At 36.1% G+C, this 18933-nt stretch overlaps 2 protein-coding genes across 3 annotated transcripts; one reads left to right on the forward strand and one right to left on the reverse strand.

Annotated features, from left to right (window-relative positions):
* Positions 1–203: 203 nt before the first annotated feature.
* Positions 204–3957, reverse strand: LOC120420639 (peroxisome assembly factor 2). The gene is made up of 3 exons (XM_039583717.2): positions 3814–3957; positions 1695–3755; positions 204–782 (listed from the first exon to the last, which is right to left on the reverse strand). Exons 2-3 carry the CDS (start codon positions 3746–3748, stop codon positions 308–310), a joined length of 2529 nt encoding a protein of 842 aa, XP_039439651.1. The 5' UTR covers positions 3749–3755; positions 3814–3957; the 3' UTR covers positions 204–307.
* Positions 3958–12261: 8304 nt separating this feature from the next.
* On the forward strand, positions 12262–17230 carry LOC120420641 (uncharacterized). 2 transcript variants are annotated; one of them, XM_039583721.2, is made up of 3 exons: positions 12262–12561; positions 16314–16577; positions 16654–17230. In XM_039583721.2, exons 1-3 carry the CDS (start codon positions 12544–12546, stop codon positions 16786–16788), a joined length of 417 nt encoding a protein of 138 aa, XP_039439655.1. In that variant the 5' UTR covers positions 12262–12543; the 3' UTR covers positions 16789–17230. The 2 variants fall into 2 exon arrangements, with proteins under 2 accessions (XP_039439655.1, XP_039439654.1); XM_039583720.2 differs by lacking the exon at positions 12262–12561 and adding an exon at positions 14492–16227.
* The last annotated feature ends 1703 nt before the right edge of the window (positions 17231–18933 follow it).

Genomic DNA, 18933 nt, shown 5'->3' on the forward strand with positions numbered 1-18933 from the left:
CCGAAACAATCTTGAGTAGGTGAACTGACAATCTTTGAATATTGAGTCTATGCCATAAAATGAATATTTCGTAAAATTTCCTCATCTTTCAACAAACAAATGTTTTTCTAAAATCAAATAATTTGGCCACTGAGTGTTGACAATTTTTGCAAGCGCTGGAGGTGATATTTCACTAACAGATTGAAAGTAAACATTTTCAACTGTTAAATAAAACTTTCTTTCCTAAAAAACTTTAAAAAATAACCTTCCTCACCCAAATGTTTTCGGTGATAGCCACTAAGGCCACTCCAAAACCCGTCCCCCGTTTCTACACGCTAAAATTACTCCTCAACCGATTGAAGTACTCCATGTCCGCAGGACTAATCGACGGTATAAACTTCTTCATGGCCGCTTTAAAGTCACCCTCGTTGACCACGACCTGTTCCGCGCTCAACCCGTCCTCCACGCCGTCCCCCTCCTCCCCGACCTTACCATTCCTCCCCTTACCACCCCCCTGAATCGTCTTCCGAACGGCACTCAACCACGCGTTCGAACAGATCGCGTACAAATCCGCCCCGGTCATGTCCTGCTTGAGACCTTCCGCGATCCGACGCAGCGTGAGTCCCTTGGCCAGGTGGAACCGCTGCGTGATGGCCGCCAGTACGCTTTCCTTGTCCTCGACGGAGGTGCTCGGGCCGACGTACAGCAGCTTGTCGAATCGTCCCGGCCGAAGGAGGGCGGGATCGATCAGGTCGGGCCGGTTGGTGGCCGCTAGGATGAAGATCTGCTGGCTGGGGTCGGTGCTGGAAGAATTTTGAAGATTGTTAGAATTGATCGATCGTAATTTTTCGATACGCGATTGGTCAATCCACTAATTTTGAGAGAAGGTTTTCCGAACCTACTGCTAAATTTTTGATCGAGTCACGATTTTGAGAGTTAAACAAAATTATTTAATTAATAAATCATTGAATTATTAAATTAATTTAAATTAATATTAAATTGTTCAATAAATATTAAATTATTAAATTAATATTAAATTATTTAATAATTAAAGTATCAAATTATTAATTTTTTTGATTGTACAATTATTGAATTATCAAATTGTTAATTATTGAATTCTGAAATTATTAAAATATTAAATTATTGAATTATTAGATTATTAAATTATTAAGTTACTATATTATGAAATTATTAATTTATTAAATATTTAAATTATTAAATTATTAATTATTAAATTATTTAATTATTAATTATTAAATTATTAAATTTTTTAATTATTAAATTATTCAATTATTAAATTATTAAATTATCAAATTATTAAATTATTAAATTGTTAAATTATTAAAATATTGAATAATTAAATTGTTTAATTATTAAATTAGTAAATTATTAGTTTATTTAATTGTAAAATTATTAAATTATCACATTATTAAATTATTGAATAATTAAATCATTAAATTATTACAGTATTACAACATTGAATTATTTAATTATTTAATTATTTATTTAGTGAGTTATTAGATCATTAAGTTTTTACATTATTACATAATTGAATTATTAAATTATTATATTTTTAAATTATTAAATTATTAAATTGTTAAATTATTAAATTTATAAATAATAAAATTACTGAATTTTTTTTTTCATTTTTTTAATATATAAACTATTGAACTATTAAACTAATAAATAAATTGATTATTTTTTCGTTCCCTTACCCCTTCGATATCCCGTCCATCTCGCTGAGCATCTGCGACACGACACGGTCCATAACGCCTCCGGAATCTCCGGAAACTCCCCGATTCGGCGCCAGCGAGTCCAGCTCGTCCAGAAACAGCACACACGGTGCTGCGGATCGTGCCCGTGAAAACACTTCCCGCACGTTCTGCTCACTCTGTCCCACGTACATGTTGAGCAGTTCCGGACCCTGCACCGACAGGAAGCTCAGATTGCACTCGGTTGCGACGGCCTTGGCGATCAGGGTTTTACCGGTTCCCGGTGGCCCGTAGAGTAGGATTCCCGAGCGGCGCATGTTCCGTCCCATGAGCTTCTTGTGGCGCAGGGGGAGGCCGATGCTGTTTTGGATTTCGGTTTTGAGCTTTGCGAGGCCGCCGATTTCGGACCAGAGCACTTTCGGGACTTTGGGCGCGCCCAGGCTGTCCGAAAACGATTGCTGCATCTCTTCGAGGCTTTTTTCGAAGTGAGTTGAGGTTAGTTTTGGGTCTTTGCAGGCCGCTTGGAGTGCTTTGGAGTAGAGCAGTTTCAAGTCGCCAAATATGAAGCCTTGCGTTTGGTCGGCGATCTTCGCCAGTTGTGATTTAGGAAGGTTGGCGGCTTCTTTGACGCCGATCCAGCGGAGTAATTCTAAACGCTCGGACGCGGTTGGAGGAGCAAACTTGATCACGTCTAAAAACTGACTTGCTAGCTTGGCTTTACTGGCTGAGTCTTTTTCGTTCGCCAAAGCCACGATGACGACCGGATGGGAGTACTTCCGGCTGAACAGCGTGTGCAGTTCCGCTTGGAACGTCGCCAGAATCCGCAAATCTTCGTGTCCCTCGTTGTCAACGCCGAAGATCTCAAAGTTTTGCAGCGCAATGATCAACGGTTCGCAGATTTTAGACTTGTTCAGCGCAGAAATCAGCTTCGTTTCCGTTTGGGACGAAATCGACGTCATAATGTCGCTGCAATCGCCGTAGAATATCTGAATGCCGAGCTCGTGTGCCACCGATCGCAGCACCGAGGACTTGCCGATGCCACGTTCGCCCTGCAGCATGAAGATCGGGTAGATTGCGTTCTCGATCAGCGAATTGTTCTCTTGTTTGAGGTAGGCCGTCAATGAGGATCGTAACTCTGTGTGATACTTGCGCAGTCCCAGCGGACAAACGGGTCGGAACGTATCTTCGTCCAGTTTCTGCGGCGGTATAAAATTGTTGTAGGTCGTCGTTTGATGCAGGTTGGTCAAATTCTTACACACGATCGCAAACAGCTCAAAACTATTCTCCGCCGACTCCAGGTTCAAGCACTTGAAGTACAAGCTTCGCAAATGGGCGAAAATTGAAAAGTTCTTCGTGTAGAACGTGTTCCCCAGGAATCGCTCGTCCAAAATGACCTGATAGGTGTAGTTCCGGTAGAGCAATCTCGGCGTTTCAAAATATCGTCCCATGATAAAGTCCACCAAATCAGCAGAAAGGTCATAAGGCGTATTATAAAGGAAAATGTTCGCCTTAGTGGCCACCTGCGGCAGGTGCTGCTGCTCCGGAATCCGCTGCAGCTTCCCACAAAACGCCCCACCAAGTTTGTAACGCTCCACCAGCCCATGGAACAGATTCTCCTTAACAAAAATCACATTCGGCGCCATCCCCTCAAACGGACACACCTGGAACAGCACCGACACGTTCTGCTTGTTCAAAATAATCTTCACCAACCCATCATCCCGCTCCGTCCTCCTACCCACCAAATCCTCACTATTCGTCCGGATCAACAAATTGATAAAGTTAATCTCCCTCTCCACCACGTACTGGTTGAAAACACTCCGACACACAAACAGTGTATGTTCCGACTGGACCAACTGCCCCCCCTGCTGCCGCTCAAACAGCCCGTTCGGCATCGGAACCACCCGGAAGGTGGCCGACCGCAGCCGGATCTCGTTGCTCAACTTGCGCAGCGCCTCCAGGAAGGCAAACACGGGAAAGTAAAACCCAGGATAGCGGCGAAACCGCAACCGACAGCAGTACAGCAGCAGACGGGTCAGTTTGTCGCGATTGAGCGGCATTTTTTGACTGAAAATTTACAAAATTTTAAATTGAATTCACAAAAGAACAAGTTTTTTAAACTCACCACTGATTAAACTCAAAATTTTGGAACAGAAACGTGTGTAGAAAAGCGAGCCAACATTCGGGCCCACAGACTTTGGACTTCCAAAAACGGAATAAAAACAAACATGCAGCTGATTTTGACGGCGAGAACTGTCATTATGCGAATGTGGAAGAAGTAAACAAGCCTCATCGGCCAAAGAGGAGTGTGGCGTTTTTAGGGGTGGTCAAGGTTCAACTAAGCAATTATTTAAAGACTTTTCTGAGTACTTTTCTCTAGGATGAAGATTATATAAAATTAAAAAAACAGTGTTCTTTTAAAAATGAAAAATGGCTTAATTCAATACATTTTCAAAAAATGTTGAACATTGTTCAAAATAATTTGAGTTTTTTGTTTCTTACAATTACGAAAATTTTAGTACCCAAAAAAGTATGTATACACTGAAAACCCAACCATGGTAGTTGCTACCATATTGTAGGGTTAAATTGATAACACGCACCGACGTATTTTTGCTAAAAACATTCCGTGCTTGAATTGACTGATTAACGCAGTCAATTTTACTATGTCGAGAGCGGTATGGTAATTTTAACCCTCGATTATGGAGAGAATGATAATGATTTCGTATAAGCTACCATGCAATTTTGTGGAAGCATGGTACATTTTACCATATTTGCGTTTACTTTCACCAAAAAGCCACAGTTTATTTAATAAGCAGCATTTTTAGCAATTTTTCTTAAAACTACCATGGTCGGGCTTTCAGTGTAGGTCATCGCTGAAACTTTAAAGTTATCGCAGTTTTAGTAAAAAAAAAGCTGTTTTTCGTGTTTTTGTCATCTTTTCGTTTCTGCGCGCGCGTCAAAAACCCCAGTTTTTATTTTCAAAAAATCATATCTTCATGCAGAAAAATATTTTGTAGAATCAGCCTGTACGAGGTTTGATTCAATTTTTGTTGAATATAATCAACGCCGATTTTGCGTGAAACAAACCTTGATTTTCTTAATTCCACAAAAATCTTTTGTTGTTTTCAAAAAGTTGCTTTGACGTTTAGCGTTGATTCAACAAAAATCTGGATGATTTTCAAAACAACAAAACGTTTTGTTGATTCAAATATGCCTTATTTTTCTGCGTGTTGGAATATTGGTGATGAAACTTTACCATTTTGAGATATATGTCCGAGGAATATGATAAAAATATTATCAGACATACACTGAAAACCCAACCATGGTAGTTGCTAACATATTGTAGGGTTAAATTGAGAACACGCACCGACGTATTTTTGCTAAAAACATTCCGTGCTTGGATTGACGGATTAACGCAGTCAGTTTTACTATGTCGAGAGCGGTATGGTAATTTTAACCCTCGATTATGGAGAGAATGATAATGATTTCGTATAAGCTACCATGCAATTTTGTGGAAGCATTGTACATTTTACCACATTTGCGTTTACTTTCACCAAAAAGCCACAGTTAATTTAATAAGCAGCATTTTTAGCAAATTTTCTTAAAACTACCATGGTCGGGCTTTCAGTGTAGGCTCTTTGGTTCCGAGACCTCCAAAACCGCATTTCAAGATTTCATACGACCTTTTCAACTATCAGGCTAGATTTTGGAAACTCCAAACTATTTTTCTAAAAGCCCAAACTTCCACTTGCAAAGACAGCTAAATTCGATGGAAATGGCGCGTAGTTATGATTATTTAAATTAACGAAAATGTAAATTATTTCGGCCGAGGAGTAAAGTTTTGAGCCCAATCGGGCAACTTTTTTTCGAATCATGCTGTTTTCGTGGGGAATTGCTGAAAGGCTCGTTGTAATATATCGATGCCCGTGTGCTCTCTTGCACTAAGCTAAAAGGGTAAAAAGCACTAGCGTGTGCAATTTGTGTTCAATTTGGTCAGGGGGTGTCCACAAATGACGTATTTTTCAAAACGTCCATATTATTGCTCCACATTCCTCAAAGTGCTAAGTGAACGCTAGTGGTAAAAAGGTTAAGAATTGTACAACAAAATTTGCAAACAGATTTGAACTCACTAAAGATAAAGAAAATAATTTAAAAAAAAACGAACGTAACAAACAAATTAAAATAAATAGATGTCATGTAGCATATATTATTAAAATATATTTTTTTATATTTATCTATTTTCCCAACTTGCTTTGCGTAATCTGAATTACAAAGTTTAAATTGTTTGCTGTATTTTTATGTGTACAGTTCAGACTCGATTATCCAAAGTTTTGACTATACACAGGTTTCTTTGGAACTTCGGATAATCGAATCATGGATAATTGGGTCCTAAAATGAAGCTTGGATTGCTGATATTATTGTTTACAGCGATAAAGCTTATTTTTATGAGTACAATGACCCTTTGTACGATCACAAAGAGTTTAAAATGGATTTTTAAATCAATTTGGAAAAATTAGCCTAGCGGTCCTTCTTGACAGAAAAGTTCCTACTTGACAGCTCGTTCCAAGGGGACCATAGTTGATCCATCGAAAAAATGTTGTCTTGTCAATATATTTTTTTGCATTAAAATGAAAAAAAGTGATCAGAAATGGTTTTTAATCGTGTTTTTTACCGTTGTACAAACAAATTGACATAGGGCTTTAGTACCCAATTGTAATTTTTTTTTAATTTTGAATTTTCTCAACTTTTTATAAAATTTTAGTTTTTCGACCATCATTCAGGCCGTTGCAAATATTTTTCAAAGTTTATGCTTTCTTCTTCAAAATTGGTTTGAAACATCAAGTGGCAAACAAACATTTTTTTTCATTAAAATGGAAAATTTGCATTGGAAATAGAAGTTAAATCAACTCAAAACAATCTAAAACGCCCTTTCCTGCATTGATAATCATATTCAGCTTATTTTAGCGCAAACACTTTTTTTCTCACAAAAATAAAATTTTCTTCAATACTTAGAAATTTTGGAAACTTATGATTGCAAAACAACTGAACAGGTGTTAAATGCATTTTTGAGTTAAAACCGTGGCCTGTTATTCCAAATCCAAATTGCCATATTTTAGCTAAACAATCTAAAACAAGAAAACGAAAAAAATACAAATTTGATAATCCGAAGTGAAATTATTCCAGCGACTGAGTATTGAGACAAGTTTATTGATAATTTTCATTGGAGGCCTTTCAAGAAATTTATGTGTTCAAATTAGTTTTTTTAGGTTTCTTAAATTAATAATAATAAAAATACAATATAAAAAAATTCAAAGGTTTGTTAAAAATAATAAAAATATAATATAATAAAATATAATGCATTTTGTTAAAAATAAATTGTCAATGAATTTTGTTTAAAGTTTTTGTCTCCCTTATCCTCAAATCTTATCCCAAAAACTATTATATTACATGCGCTTGTTACCTGTAGCGTCTATGTTTGCCTTTTTATTCAAATGGAATATAATTTAAAGTTTTTTTTTTTTGGACCTCAGAAAAGACGGAACGATATTTTTATGTCGCAGAAATTACAGGGGTTCGTCTTATAGAATTGTTGAAAACTGGAGAAATTAATTGTCCCGGCTGGTTCAGTTATGGCAGAGAAACAGCGTGTTGAAGTTACCGTTCTAAATTATTTCGACCTTTGTGTTTTGGAGTGTTATAATAAAATACCCAAACTTAAAAAATCGTATATTTATTTGAACTCACCACGAGGACTCTGGAAAATTATCGAAATACACTCAACCCCCGGTGGTTGGTCACTTGTTCGTTTGACACTTTTTTAGTTTGTACCCCGTTGATTGGTCAAAGTCAAACTAAAAAGTGACAAACTATCACTTTTTACACGGCGCTCACGCACACTATCCAAACAAACACTTGGTAGTGTGTGTGAACTCCATGTAAAAGGGATGTCAAACTAAAAAGTGACCCCGTTCGTTTGACAACAGTTGGTGTCAAACCATCGGGGTTTGAGTGTATATTTTCATTCCTTTTAACTCTATAAAATAATAAATTAATGCTAAACTAAATTCAATCAACAATTCTTAAACAGTTTTTTTGAAAACTTTTCTTACAATACTATCAATACAAAATAGATACATCCGGAGAACTTTATCAGATTATTAGGATTAAACAGAAGTTCAACGTACCAAGTCTTTGATTTCCCTAGCATAGAAACCGAAATCAATACATAAAGGGCGCTGATAAGCAAGCTTTTGGGGAATTCACCTCGCGGGAGTCCTTGGAACTGCGCAAAGGTGTACTTTAAAGATAGTGGAAACGCGCGTCGATAACCGTTACGTAGAAAAAAAAAACATTATCTATGTTTCCTGTTCAGATCATCAATTTTAGCTAGAAGCTGTCGGTTGGCTCGCATGTCCGATAGACAATCAAAACCGAGTACGTCATAACTATAGCTTAAGTTTATTTGAAGAAGCTCAAGACCATTTTTTTCTTCAAAGATAGCTTCATGACGCATCACCTGTACGTAATACGTATACGAAACCTGCACATGACATTTGGTGTTTAAACAGTTTAACACCCCTTCCTCTATGAAATTACCTGCCTCGCTTGAGTCATACTCAAAAAAACACCTTCACACCTCGTTTGTCCAGAAGTTTCAAAACTTGTCGTCAGCTTGTTGGTAGATGATTGGTGATCATTTATTGATCACGGATCTTAAATTGACCATCGTGGGAGAATTAAACCAACGTCACGAAAGCCAAATCTACTAATTGATAAAAATGGTCAAGCGTTGACCCCCAACTCATCGCGAGTAGACCAGTCTGAATCGAGGTTTTTATGAATGAATCATTCACACAAAATTGGGGCCAATCTTCACAGCACATGGTCGTCCTGCCGATCGCCGCTTGACAACAGACTCCCGAATGGAAAAGCAAGGTGAAAACTTCTTCTTAACACAAGCAAACATTCCTTTACCTTTCCACAGCCAAAAGGTAGGTGAAGGAATTTTATGTTTTGGCGTTGCGTGACGTGCAGCACGTGCTTCTTGACTGCGTTGGTGATTTCGCAATTCAACTGCTTTCCGTCGGCGGTTTTTTTTGGGTTCGTTTCTGCAAACGTGTCCGATCATGACGTTACATGCTGCAGCGAACAGATCTGTTCCGTTCAGCAGTGCCGCAAAAGTGCTCGTCATTTGAGCAAACAGATCGAACTGACCGCGTGGTGTTGATGTTTTTTTAGGGAATTTCGTGTGCGTTTGATTAGATTCTTGTTTGGGTAGCATTTTTGGGGATTTTTTTTCAGAAGAGTGTTCTACATGCCAGAAAAATTTAATAGTGTGCATACGCGAAACGTCATAAAGTCACAAATATTAACATTAAAACAAATTTTGTCATAGCAAGAGGTTACATTTTTATTAGTTTTTAAAATCAAATATAAATGAAAAATCTCATGCATTTTAAGTTAATTGCAGCCATAATTTGATTTACATAAAATGTCTTAAAAATAGCAATGAATATTTGCTGAATATACTAAAAAAAAAAACAAAAAAAATTATTGAAATTTCCAGTTACGATTCTGTTTTAGAAAAGTGTTTTTTTATTAAATCCTGGAAGGGAAATATACATGATATTTTACATCCTAATCCTAAAAAATCCAAATTGAAAAAAATATATGTATATTTTAGTGCATTAGTAAGAATTTACAAATTTTCAAGTCACAAATCGACTTATTTTTTCAATAAGACCAATATTTGTTGTCACCCCTCCCTCATAAGAACTTCCCCGGAAAATCAGAAAAAAATAATCAGACCATTGCAAATATTTTAGAGTAGATTTCTATTTACTTTAAAATTTTAAATTTCAGACTTAAAATTTGCAATTTGACTTTTTTATTTTATCAATGATTTTTTTTTTAAATATTTTTTAGCTTTTGAATTAAATCAAATTTAAATATACACCGATTGCACGTCAAACCAGTCGGATACAGAGCAAAAGTGGTCCAATTTTGCTCAAATTTGAGTTCCTTGGCAAAAATAATAGGACGATTAAGGAAGTTCTTGTCAAAATCACGGTTACGACACGATTGTCATCCATGCGCATACAAAGCGAGTGAAGTCAAAATCGAACCAAAATCGAACCAAGTTTTTAGCGCGTGGCATTTGAAAAGGTCGTATGCGCATCGGAAATAAATTACATAAATAAAAAAAAACCCGTTTTTTTTCTTTTGAAAGATTTATGTTTAATTTAAAATTTGAACTAGGGGAACAGCATATGATTCCATCGAGAACCTACTGTTGGCATATCAGCACTTTGGTGTTCAGTTACAGCTAGTTTAAAGCATTTTCAACAGAAATTTAGTTAGTTTTCTGAAAGCGTAATTTATTTTAATTCAACGGACAGGAAATATCAAACAAATTTTATTTTGTTTCAAGACAACTGAAGCTATTCATTTTTTAGTTCAGTTCAGTGTGTTGTGTTGTTTTTCTTGAATGGCCAAGTAGAACTTCGTCTTATTGATCTAATAAATGTTAAATGTAAAAAAAAAAATAACGTAATGCTTTTAACTATCTCGCATATATTTGCAAAAAAAAGTAATAACCGAGGTAGAAACTAACAAAAAACATAATTTGAGAAACATTATGTATTTATTTCATACGACCTTTCCAAAAACCATACGTAAACAATATTGACAGCGTCCCTGGTGGGGACTTCAGGAAACTGCATGCGTGTCAGATCCCTGGTCAAAATTAAGTGGTAAAACAGCGTTTTTGATAATTTTCGTAAAAAAATACATTTTTCAAAAAAAAAATCATCTCCCAAATTAACTTTAAAATTTTAAGTTTCCTGAAAAAAAATTTCCTCGATTTTTTGCCGATTTTGAAGAAAAACACATATTTTCAAAAATTGATTGATATTTAGCGAATTTTTGATAGTAGCACAACTATAATGGTGTATAAATCATTAAAAAACATTTTTTGTTTCGAAATTTCTAAAATCAGGCTTGAAATTTTAAATTTTATAAAAACTTTTGAATTAATTCAAATTTAAATATACACCGATTGCACGTCAAACCAGACGGATACAGAGCAAAAGTGGTCCAATTTGGCTTCTTAGCAAAAATAATTGGACGATCAAGTTATTTCTTGTCAAAATAAAGTGGTAAAAAAAGTGTTTTTGACATTTTTCGTAAAAAACACATTTTTCAAAAAAAATCATCTCTCCAAAACTGTCGAATCAGTTGTGACCACACCACATTGCAAAAGAAAAGTGATAAGATGAGCATTTTTTTAAGTTTAACGTAATATATACAAAATTAGTCAATATCCTTTAACAGGATTCTGAGATAAGATTTTTTGAAAAATAAACGATTTTCGCTACACATCAACAAAAGTAAAAGTACCAAGCTTCTCCATCAAAATGAGATCACCGTATATTTTGCTGGAGACGCATGGTGCTTCATGTTCGATTAATGTACCGATCAGATTTTTTTCCCAAAAGATCAAAGCCCAGAATCATTTTAATGGCTGGTCAACTTTTTGGATATTTAATGCTCCCAATAAATTACAAAATCATACAACTTGATATTAGAGAACGTGACTTGAAACTAGTTTTCAAACTTGTTGCCAGTTTGGCACTGTTTCATCTTAACATTATACACAAATTGCATCAGAAATCAAATAATATCGTAGAACTCGTTTACGGTTCTGGCTAATCGTGAATGTCAACATTGCTAAGCAAAATATTGAAGTTTTCAGAATTTCCCAGAAACTTAGTTACAATGAATTCAGCAGGCCTGAGAGGTGAAGCACATGTTAAATTTGATTAAAAAAAACAGTATTTGTACATTGTTGAAAGTCTTCACAAAACTCTAATTAAGAGATATGTTTGAGAATAACACGACTTGGTCATCAATCACGCACAAACTCTAATCAACAGCTGTTGTATTCAATTTAATTGCTTATTGAAAGACACATATTATTGATGGCAGGATATGACGGAAATCGAATACCAACAAAAAAAAAAGACACCCACTTTCAAACCGATCAGTTGATTCTGTTATCACAACTGTCAGACCAGAACTGACGTAATTCGAATTGGGGGACACCCACCAGGTGTGTCACTGCCGCCCGTGCAGGTGATTGGAACCGTCAGAAATCTCAGGAATGTCGATAAAATACAAGAAAGTAGTCACCGCAATCTTATCTCGACTGCAATCGTAAATATTAATCATCAAAGCGCATAGACAAAACATTGCCGAGGAAAAACCGTTACAATTTTCCCGCCGGGTAAAATCCCGCCCTCGGGATCTTGCGCGAACGATTCTTCGCAGGAATCACCCACGACTGAGCTTTTTCCTTTCGAATCGGCGAACCACGCTTTAATCTGTCACGATCGAACACGATTGGCTTCCTCTCCCTCTCTCTCTCGCGAGGATTCGGCGACCAATCGTAACGGTCCATCTTATCAACGGAGCCCACCAGCCCCATTCATGGAAAAGGGCAGCAAGTCCACTGAGAGTAAGTCATGCTCAAGCGGCGCGCGATCGTGCCTTCGCGAATATAAAGCGAAACTGTCGACCGTCCATCGAAACCAGTAACGCTAATCAACGCGAATCGTACGGACGTTATACGACGTGACGTGAGAGAGAGAGAGAGGGATTTGGTACGTGAGAAAAGAGCAAGAAATTAGTGGCAGTGATTGAGAGAGGAATAGTGCTGATAATCTAAGAAAAAGTGCATCAAGGATCATTGTGACGCAAAACAAGGATTAAGTTGCAGTTCAAAACAAGAAGCAAAGAAAAAGCCATTGTGGATTATTTAGAAATAACAAATTTGGATAAAAGCAGAAAACAAGCGATGGAGCAAATTTACAAGGTAAAGATTAAGAAAATTTGTCTAATTTAAACAAACAAAAAAAAAAATGAATAGAAAAATACTTTTCAATTTATGAATTATCAGAACTAAGCATTTTTGCAAAATTTTGAATTTCATACATTTTGATTGGATAAAATTGGATAAATTCATGCATTCTTTTTGTGCAATAAAGCCAAATTGCATCATAAGTGATCGATTGGATGTCTTCGGCAAATTTATAGGTTATGATAAGGACATTTCAGAAAAAAATGATGCGCGGGAAAAATCTTGTTTTCTATTTCACTTTTTAGTACAATAAGTTAAATTCACAAAAAAATGTTTTTTATATATCATAAACAGTTTTTATGCTGGAATTTAGGATGGTGCGTAACTGATAGTAGTGCGAGGAGTTTTTTATATTGTTTTTAGCAAATATCGGACATATTTACAATTTACAATTCAAAATATGACAACATTAAAAAAATATATATTTACATTTTTTTTAAGGTTAAATGTTTTGGAAAACTTACATTTATTTTCAATAGAGTAGTTCTCGACGTTTCCCTTTTTTTTAAAGTGATCTTCATATTTTCAATTTGTTTGCAATTTTGTCCATGCATTCATTATGTCGAGAAAAGTAATTTTGCATCATTAGTTTTTTTATACAAGTCTTCATACAATTTTTAGGGCAGTTGGTCATACAAAATAGGTATGTAAATGCATGAAATTATGTATCTTGTCTTTTTTCTCTGAATTCCCAAAATATGTATTATTTAATTTCCGTTTTTTATACATTCTGTACAATAGTAAAAAATACATGTTTTGATCCGTTTTTTAAATCAAATCATTTTCTCTTTAAACATTGAAAATCGGGCATTTAGTTTCTGAGTTACAGCCTAACAAAGAAATCGATGAAAATGAATTTCTTTAAGATTTATCTAACTAGCATGTATTTTCAACTGACGACATATCGGAAACTATTGGTTCGATATAACGTTAAAAATTGAAACCTTTGCGAAACTTTTCTAAATCAAAATAATTTCAAAATTTAAATATCAAGCTAAACTTTTGAAATGGTCTATCCTATTTCACACTTGGTCTATCCTTATTTCACACTTTAAACCAAAATATAAATCAAAGAAAAAAAATATTGTTAATATTTCAAATTCAACCATAAATTACCTCCTTTTTGAAAAAAAAAAAATTCAAAAGCATTGCATCATCCTGATGGCCCTTTCTTCGAGAAATTTCCGAATCTCATCCGTTATCACGTCAAGCATTGGGGTGAAAAATGCAATATTCCATGAATTGGTGGGTCATAACAGCACTTTTGACAGACGCCAAGTCGTGAAAATGAGCTTAAGCTAATTTGAGAAAAAAAATAGATTCTGGGATATCAAAGTCCAAATTTTTCATAACCTGAATACCCAACTTACCTAAAATAAGCTTACAAATATTTTTGAGTGATAAGAGAAAAAATAACAAATTAAATAACATTTATATTTGAACACAACATTTATTGGAAAAATTACTAAGAAAACCATTAAAATAAACTAACTGATAAAAGTTACTACAAAAATATTTTTATTACCTCAAAAATTTATATTTCAAGTAATATTTAATAAAACAAAATTACAAACATTTTAAAGTGAAAAATATATAGTTAATAACATATTTAATTTGAACGCAAAATTCGATGGAAAAAAATACAAATTGATCATATAGAAACAGAATACACGTGAGCTTACTATATACAATTTACTTCAAAATAAAAGGTGTTGATTCGAAATCCTTTTATACTATTTTCTTTGCTCATTTATTTAACTATTAATTGTCAAAAAAAAACATAAAAAGGTACACCCAAATCGTTAACGATAATTTTTAGCTGCATTATTGTGCTGGTAATTTGAACAGAACAAGGATTGAACAAGCAAACTCTTTGTTCTCAATCGAGCACTTGGTGACACGAGTGGGAAAAGCACGAAAACGTTCTCCTCTTTGTCACGCACGTCCAGTTGTTGGTGTATTGGTGAGAAGCTTCGATCGCTGTCATATTTACTCTCTGGAAATGCGTCATTCATGTTCTGATAGAAAGGGTATCATGCAACGTAGCAAGTCCAGAATGACATTTTTTGAAGCATTTCTTCCTGTGCGTGTACAATTCTTGATTTTCAACGACTTTGTTTTGCAAATGGGAGCTGAATTGGTTCAAAAACTTCAAGGGTTGCTAAGTGCAACGCGGCTTAACCCATCCCACCGAGTGCCAAGAATGTGCCATTTCCCACTTGACAGTCAACTGCAACCTGCATCACTACTCGCTAAGCTTTCCGGATTTCCGGCGCGGAATGTCGGTAGATAATCTCGGCTCAAAGATCACGCAGCAGATAGTGGAAATCCCAGTGTTTCGCTCGATGCTCTACGATGCGCGCGTTATCACGAGCAATTCATTCAGCAATTAGGTCCATCTATGTCCAGCTACTGGCCGGGAGCACGCCCCTTCCGCGTGAAGTGATAGAGAAGCTGTACGGTGGATTGTTCACGGTGGTGAAACGTCGCGATGACGTCACCAAGTCACGTATTCGTGACGTCACGGCAGGTGTTCACGGGATTCATTCGAGTCTGATAAAGAATCACCATAATAGAAGGAGTGAGCTTATCAGTGGCGCGCCGCCGTCTTTTTTTATCGTTGAGAGATAATCAGCTATAGTGTGGCGCTTTGAAGGCGTGATTTACTAAACGGTCATGATGAGCTGGTCGTTTACTATACCAGTACTGCGATCATGATCATCGTCACTATAGTGATGATAAGCGATCTTCGGTCAGTGACATGGCGCCAATCTGCACACTCTCACAAGTTGATTCGAAATAGTAAACAGCTATCACAAGTCAAGGAGAAGTGTGCCAGGTCAATAGTAGGACTCAATAACAGCTTTATACATTTTTTCGAAAAATAACTCCTTCGTTGGTAACAAAGCGTTCGCCAAAAATTACCATCGAGTGGAAATTTACCAAAATTCTTCCAAACCCCCTCGTGTGATGATGATGCAATTGATGGTGATAATAAAGGGCAATCAAATTTACGACCCATATTAGTGAAAACAGGTCCCACGGAAAGAAGAATCTCGCACTTGGCTACAGAGAGCAAACGGTTACTGAAAGCTGTCGCAAAGTGTGTCAAGTTTACGTCTTCCTTATCGGTGCCCCGTTGCACAGCCCCAGGACATCGGGAGATCATGTTTTGCCGCCACGTGGTCAACAACACGTGCCTGAATGGGAACAAGGAAAGTGCATGACTTTCTCATCGCACTGCGGAATTTCATCATCGCGTCTGTCCAAGATCCGCTTCGGCGATCATGAGATTCACTCGTGGGAATCAGAATCCACCTCCGCACAAGGGTAAAGTCCGCTCGTGTCGTTCAGTCGGGTCATATGATTGTGACGTCCGCGGGGAGTCAACAGCTGGTCCGCTATCTCCGACGGGAAAGATTTTTATGACCGTGCCAAAATGCTTCAATAGACACAATAGATAATCTAGCCCATATCGTCGACTTTCGGTCAAGTACTTAATAACCGGTAGAATTGCTTGATTGTGCCGCCACCGTCCAGCGAATGCCAGCTGGGGCTTGTGCCAGAATTTTGTTATTTGTTTTCATGCCGTTGAAACCCTCCTCAAACAGCTGTTTGACTGTAAACAAACGATTTAAATTAATTACCAAGGAGTTGTTTTCATTTTGTTAATCTTCCCGCCTTTGCTTCTGTTCCTCTCTTCGCAGATAAGCGCTTGCGGTAAGCCCCAACCGGCCTCCTGCCGTCCACTGAGACTGGCGATCCTGACGGTTTGTCTACTGGCGGTGCTGAGTCAGGTCTCGGCCAGACCTTCGGACGTTACCAAGCCAGAGGAGGTGATCAGCAGTACTAGCAGTAGCAGTAGCAGTCCAGCATCCACCGTTCTCAGTCACAATCTGAAGCGTCGATCGGCGGAAGAGGATTACGACGACGAGGTGGATTACGAGCGCGTTAAGCGTTGTCATGAAGACGTAAGTTGGCATTATTAGGTCGAGTTCAAGGTTCATGGATCGTAATATGTTTGCTTCTATCTGATCACCCTAACAGGAGGACGTCAACGAACTGTGCCAGCGCTGCTCGAAGGTGACAAAGTCGTCGATCGTGTTCCCCATGTGCTGTAGTAACGAGGACGAGACGATGGATTGGTGCAAAGCTTACGTCTACTATGGGATACAAAACTGACAATTCTCAGTCCCCGAGCACACTACTTGCTAAGCTAGCTTAAATAGCCAATAGTATTTATTATTGTGTCAGCGTCCTTCCATTCGTCAAATCATCCACACCTGTTTGTATTTCCATCTAGAAGAAGAAGTAATTTATTTCGCCGTATCTACTTAAACATTAAAGATTTGAGATAAAAGACTGTGATAGACTAGCCAGCAGGCTCGTAGGCCGAACCGAACAATCATAAAGACTAGAAAGAAAATCATGTCTAATAGTGAAAGACAATCGAATAGAGAATTTTAGTAGGCAGCTTCCAAATGGGCCCTCGGTTCTAGTGTAGCGCAGCAATGCATCTCAACGTTCCTGCATTGGAACATCTCTCAGCTAAGATACCACCAGGTAAAAGAATATAAAAGTTTAAAGCAAATGTTCAAATATATAATCAATATTGCAATTCAAACTATTGTCAAAAAACGATGATTACATCTCCATATATCACGTCCCTTTTTATTTCATCGAAAAATAACCAAATACTGCACAACATGTCAAACTTTTGCATATTTTATCTTGCATTGGATATAATAAAATCGAAAGTCCAGGATTGGATCATACAGAATCTAAAAAAGGCATAATCTTGAAATTCCGAAAATTAAAAGGACGCATTTTGTTAACAATAAACATTTAAATAAATTCTTGCAAAAAAAAATTAAAGATTATTAAAAAAATAAAAAAAAGCTAAAATAAAAAATCTTAATTCAAAAGTGAAAATATTCAAAAAGTCATTTAATAATTTTAACATTCAATAATTTTAACGATCAAAAAATTTAAAATTTTATGTTATAAGAATTCGAAACTTCAAAAATAAAAAAAAAACACTCAAAATAGGTATTACCTTATTTTTTTAAGCGATTAGGGTGGTAAAAAAATGCGTTTTTCGTCGATTATCGCAAGAAAAAAACACACATTTTTCAATCATATCTTCGGAACGGCTGAATCAACTTTGGAGCTCCATGTTTTAAAAGAATGGTTATTAGTAGGGCTTTTAAGAAAAAATATATTGAGGTCAAAAAAAACATATTCTAAAAATTAAAAAAAAATCACGAAAATCTGGCAGCGGGATTTGAATTTTAAAAAAATAAAAAATAAATTAGAAAGTTCCGGGATTTGAAAAGTTAAAGTACAGTTCGTACTTGATTATTCGAAGTCCTCGCTGAAACTTCATTCTCAATTTTTCTATTTCTCATGTTTTTTGATCATACAAAACTATGTATTAATATTCAAAATCTGAGTCTTGAGAACGATTTTTTTCTTCTTTTTGGTGTCTTTGCCAAAAAATTAGGTATTGATAAGGGCAATATATAAAAGTAAAAAGTAAATAACCAAGAATTATATTTATGAGTATTTTTTTTTAAATCAAAACAGAGGTAAGAATATAAAAAAAATTAACATTTCAATTGTTTCGTTTTGATTGATTGCAAGATAAAATATTTTCGAATCAGATAATGAACAGGTTAAATTAACCATATCATTATTCTCGGTGAATTCAATTAAGCTCCTTATATCTTAACCAATAAAGGTATAGTTTATTACTAATGTCGATTTAAAGTAAAACAATTTAAAATTTCAAACCAATTTGCTCGCTTTAGGATAAAATGAAAACATCTCCCCAAGTTTAAGCGTCCTCTAGTGGAGGGTAATTTTGAAGTTTGATCGCATATCACAACATAAAATTTGTATATTTAAATACAAATCTCAAAAAAATTCATGTTTCGGCACGAAAAATTTAAATTTCAATATTGAATTTAAATTCCTTCATTTGATATAATCCCCAGCAACACAATTTCTAACGTGCATCATGATAGCAAGCCGAGCACGTTATTGTTTTAGCTAGTTTAAACCAACGTTAGTCGGTCCCAATGCATTTTGGAAAACCGGTTGAATCGACATTGATCGGGACCAATTGTCAAATAGGGGAAGGTGGGGCAAGACGACCATATGGGGCAAGAGGAACAATCGCTCGTACGGCCGAAATTTTTACAATTTTGATTATTTCCAGTATGAGGAATTGTTGCTAGCAATGCAATTAGCTGGTTCTACTACCACATAACCCCCAAAACGACGTAAACGCCACGGGACATAAGATTTAATGAAGTTTTTTTCAAA

Source organism: Culex pipiens, chromosome 3 (assembly GCF_016801865.2).
Source record: "Culex pipiens pallens isolate TS chromosome 3, TS_CPP_V2, whole genome shotgun sequence".
Lineage (NCBI taxonomy): Eukaryota > Metazoa > Arthropoda > Insecta > Diptera > Culicidae > Culex > Culex pipiens.

What these genes read in the sequence shown, in the direction of transcription:
- LOC120420641 (XM_039583720.2), top strand. Translation starts at nt 16,150, where the DNA reads ATGCCAGCTGGGGCTTGTGCCAGAATTTTGTTATTTGTTTTCATGCCG. An exon ending in CCTCAAACAGCTGTTTGACT is followed by an intron (nt 16,228 to 16,313) that starts GTAAACAAACGA and finishes CTCTCTTCGCAG; the next exon opens with ATAAGCGCTTGCGGTAAGCC. An exon ending in TTAAGCGTTGTCATGAAGAC is followed by an intron (nt 16,578 to 16,653) that starts GTAAGTTGGCAT and finishes TCACCCTAACAG; the next exon opens with GAGGACGTCAACGAACTGTG.
- LOC120420639 (XM_039583717.2), bottom strand. Translation starts at nt 3,748, where the DNA reads ATGCCGCTCAATCGCGACAAACTGACCCGTCTGCTGCTGTACTGCTGT. An exon ending in ATGGACGGGATATCGAAGGG is followed by an intron (nt 783 to 1,694) that starts GTAAGGGAACGA and finishes AAATTCTTCCAG; the next exon opens with CACCGACCCCAGCCAGCAGA.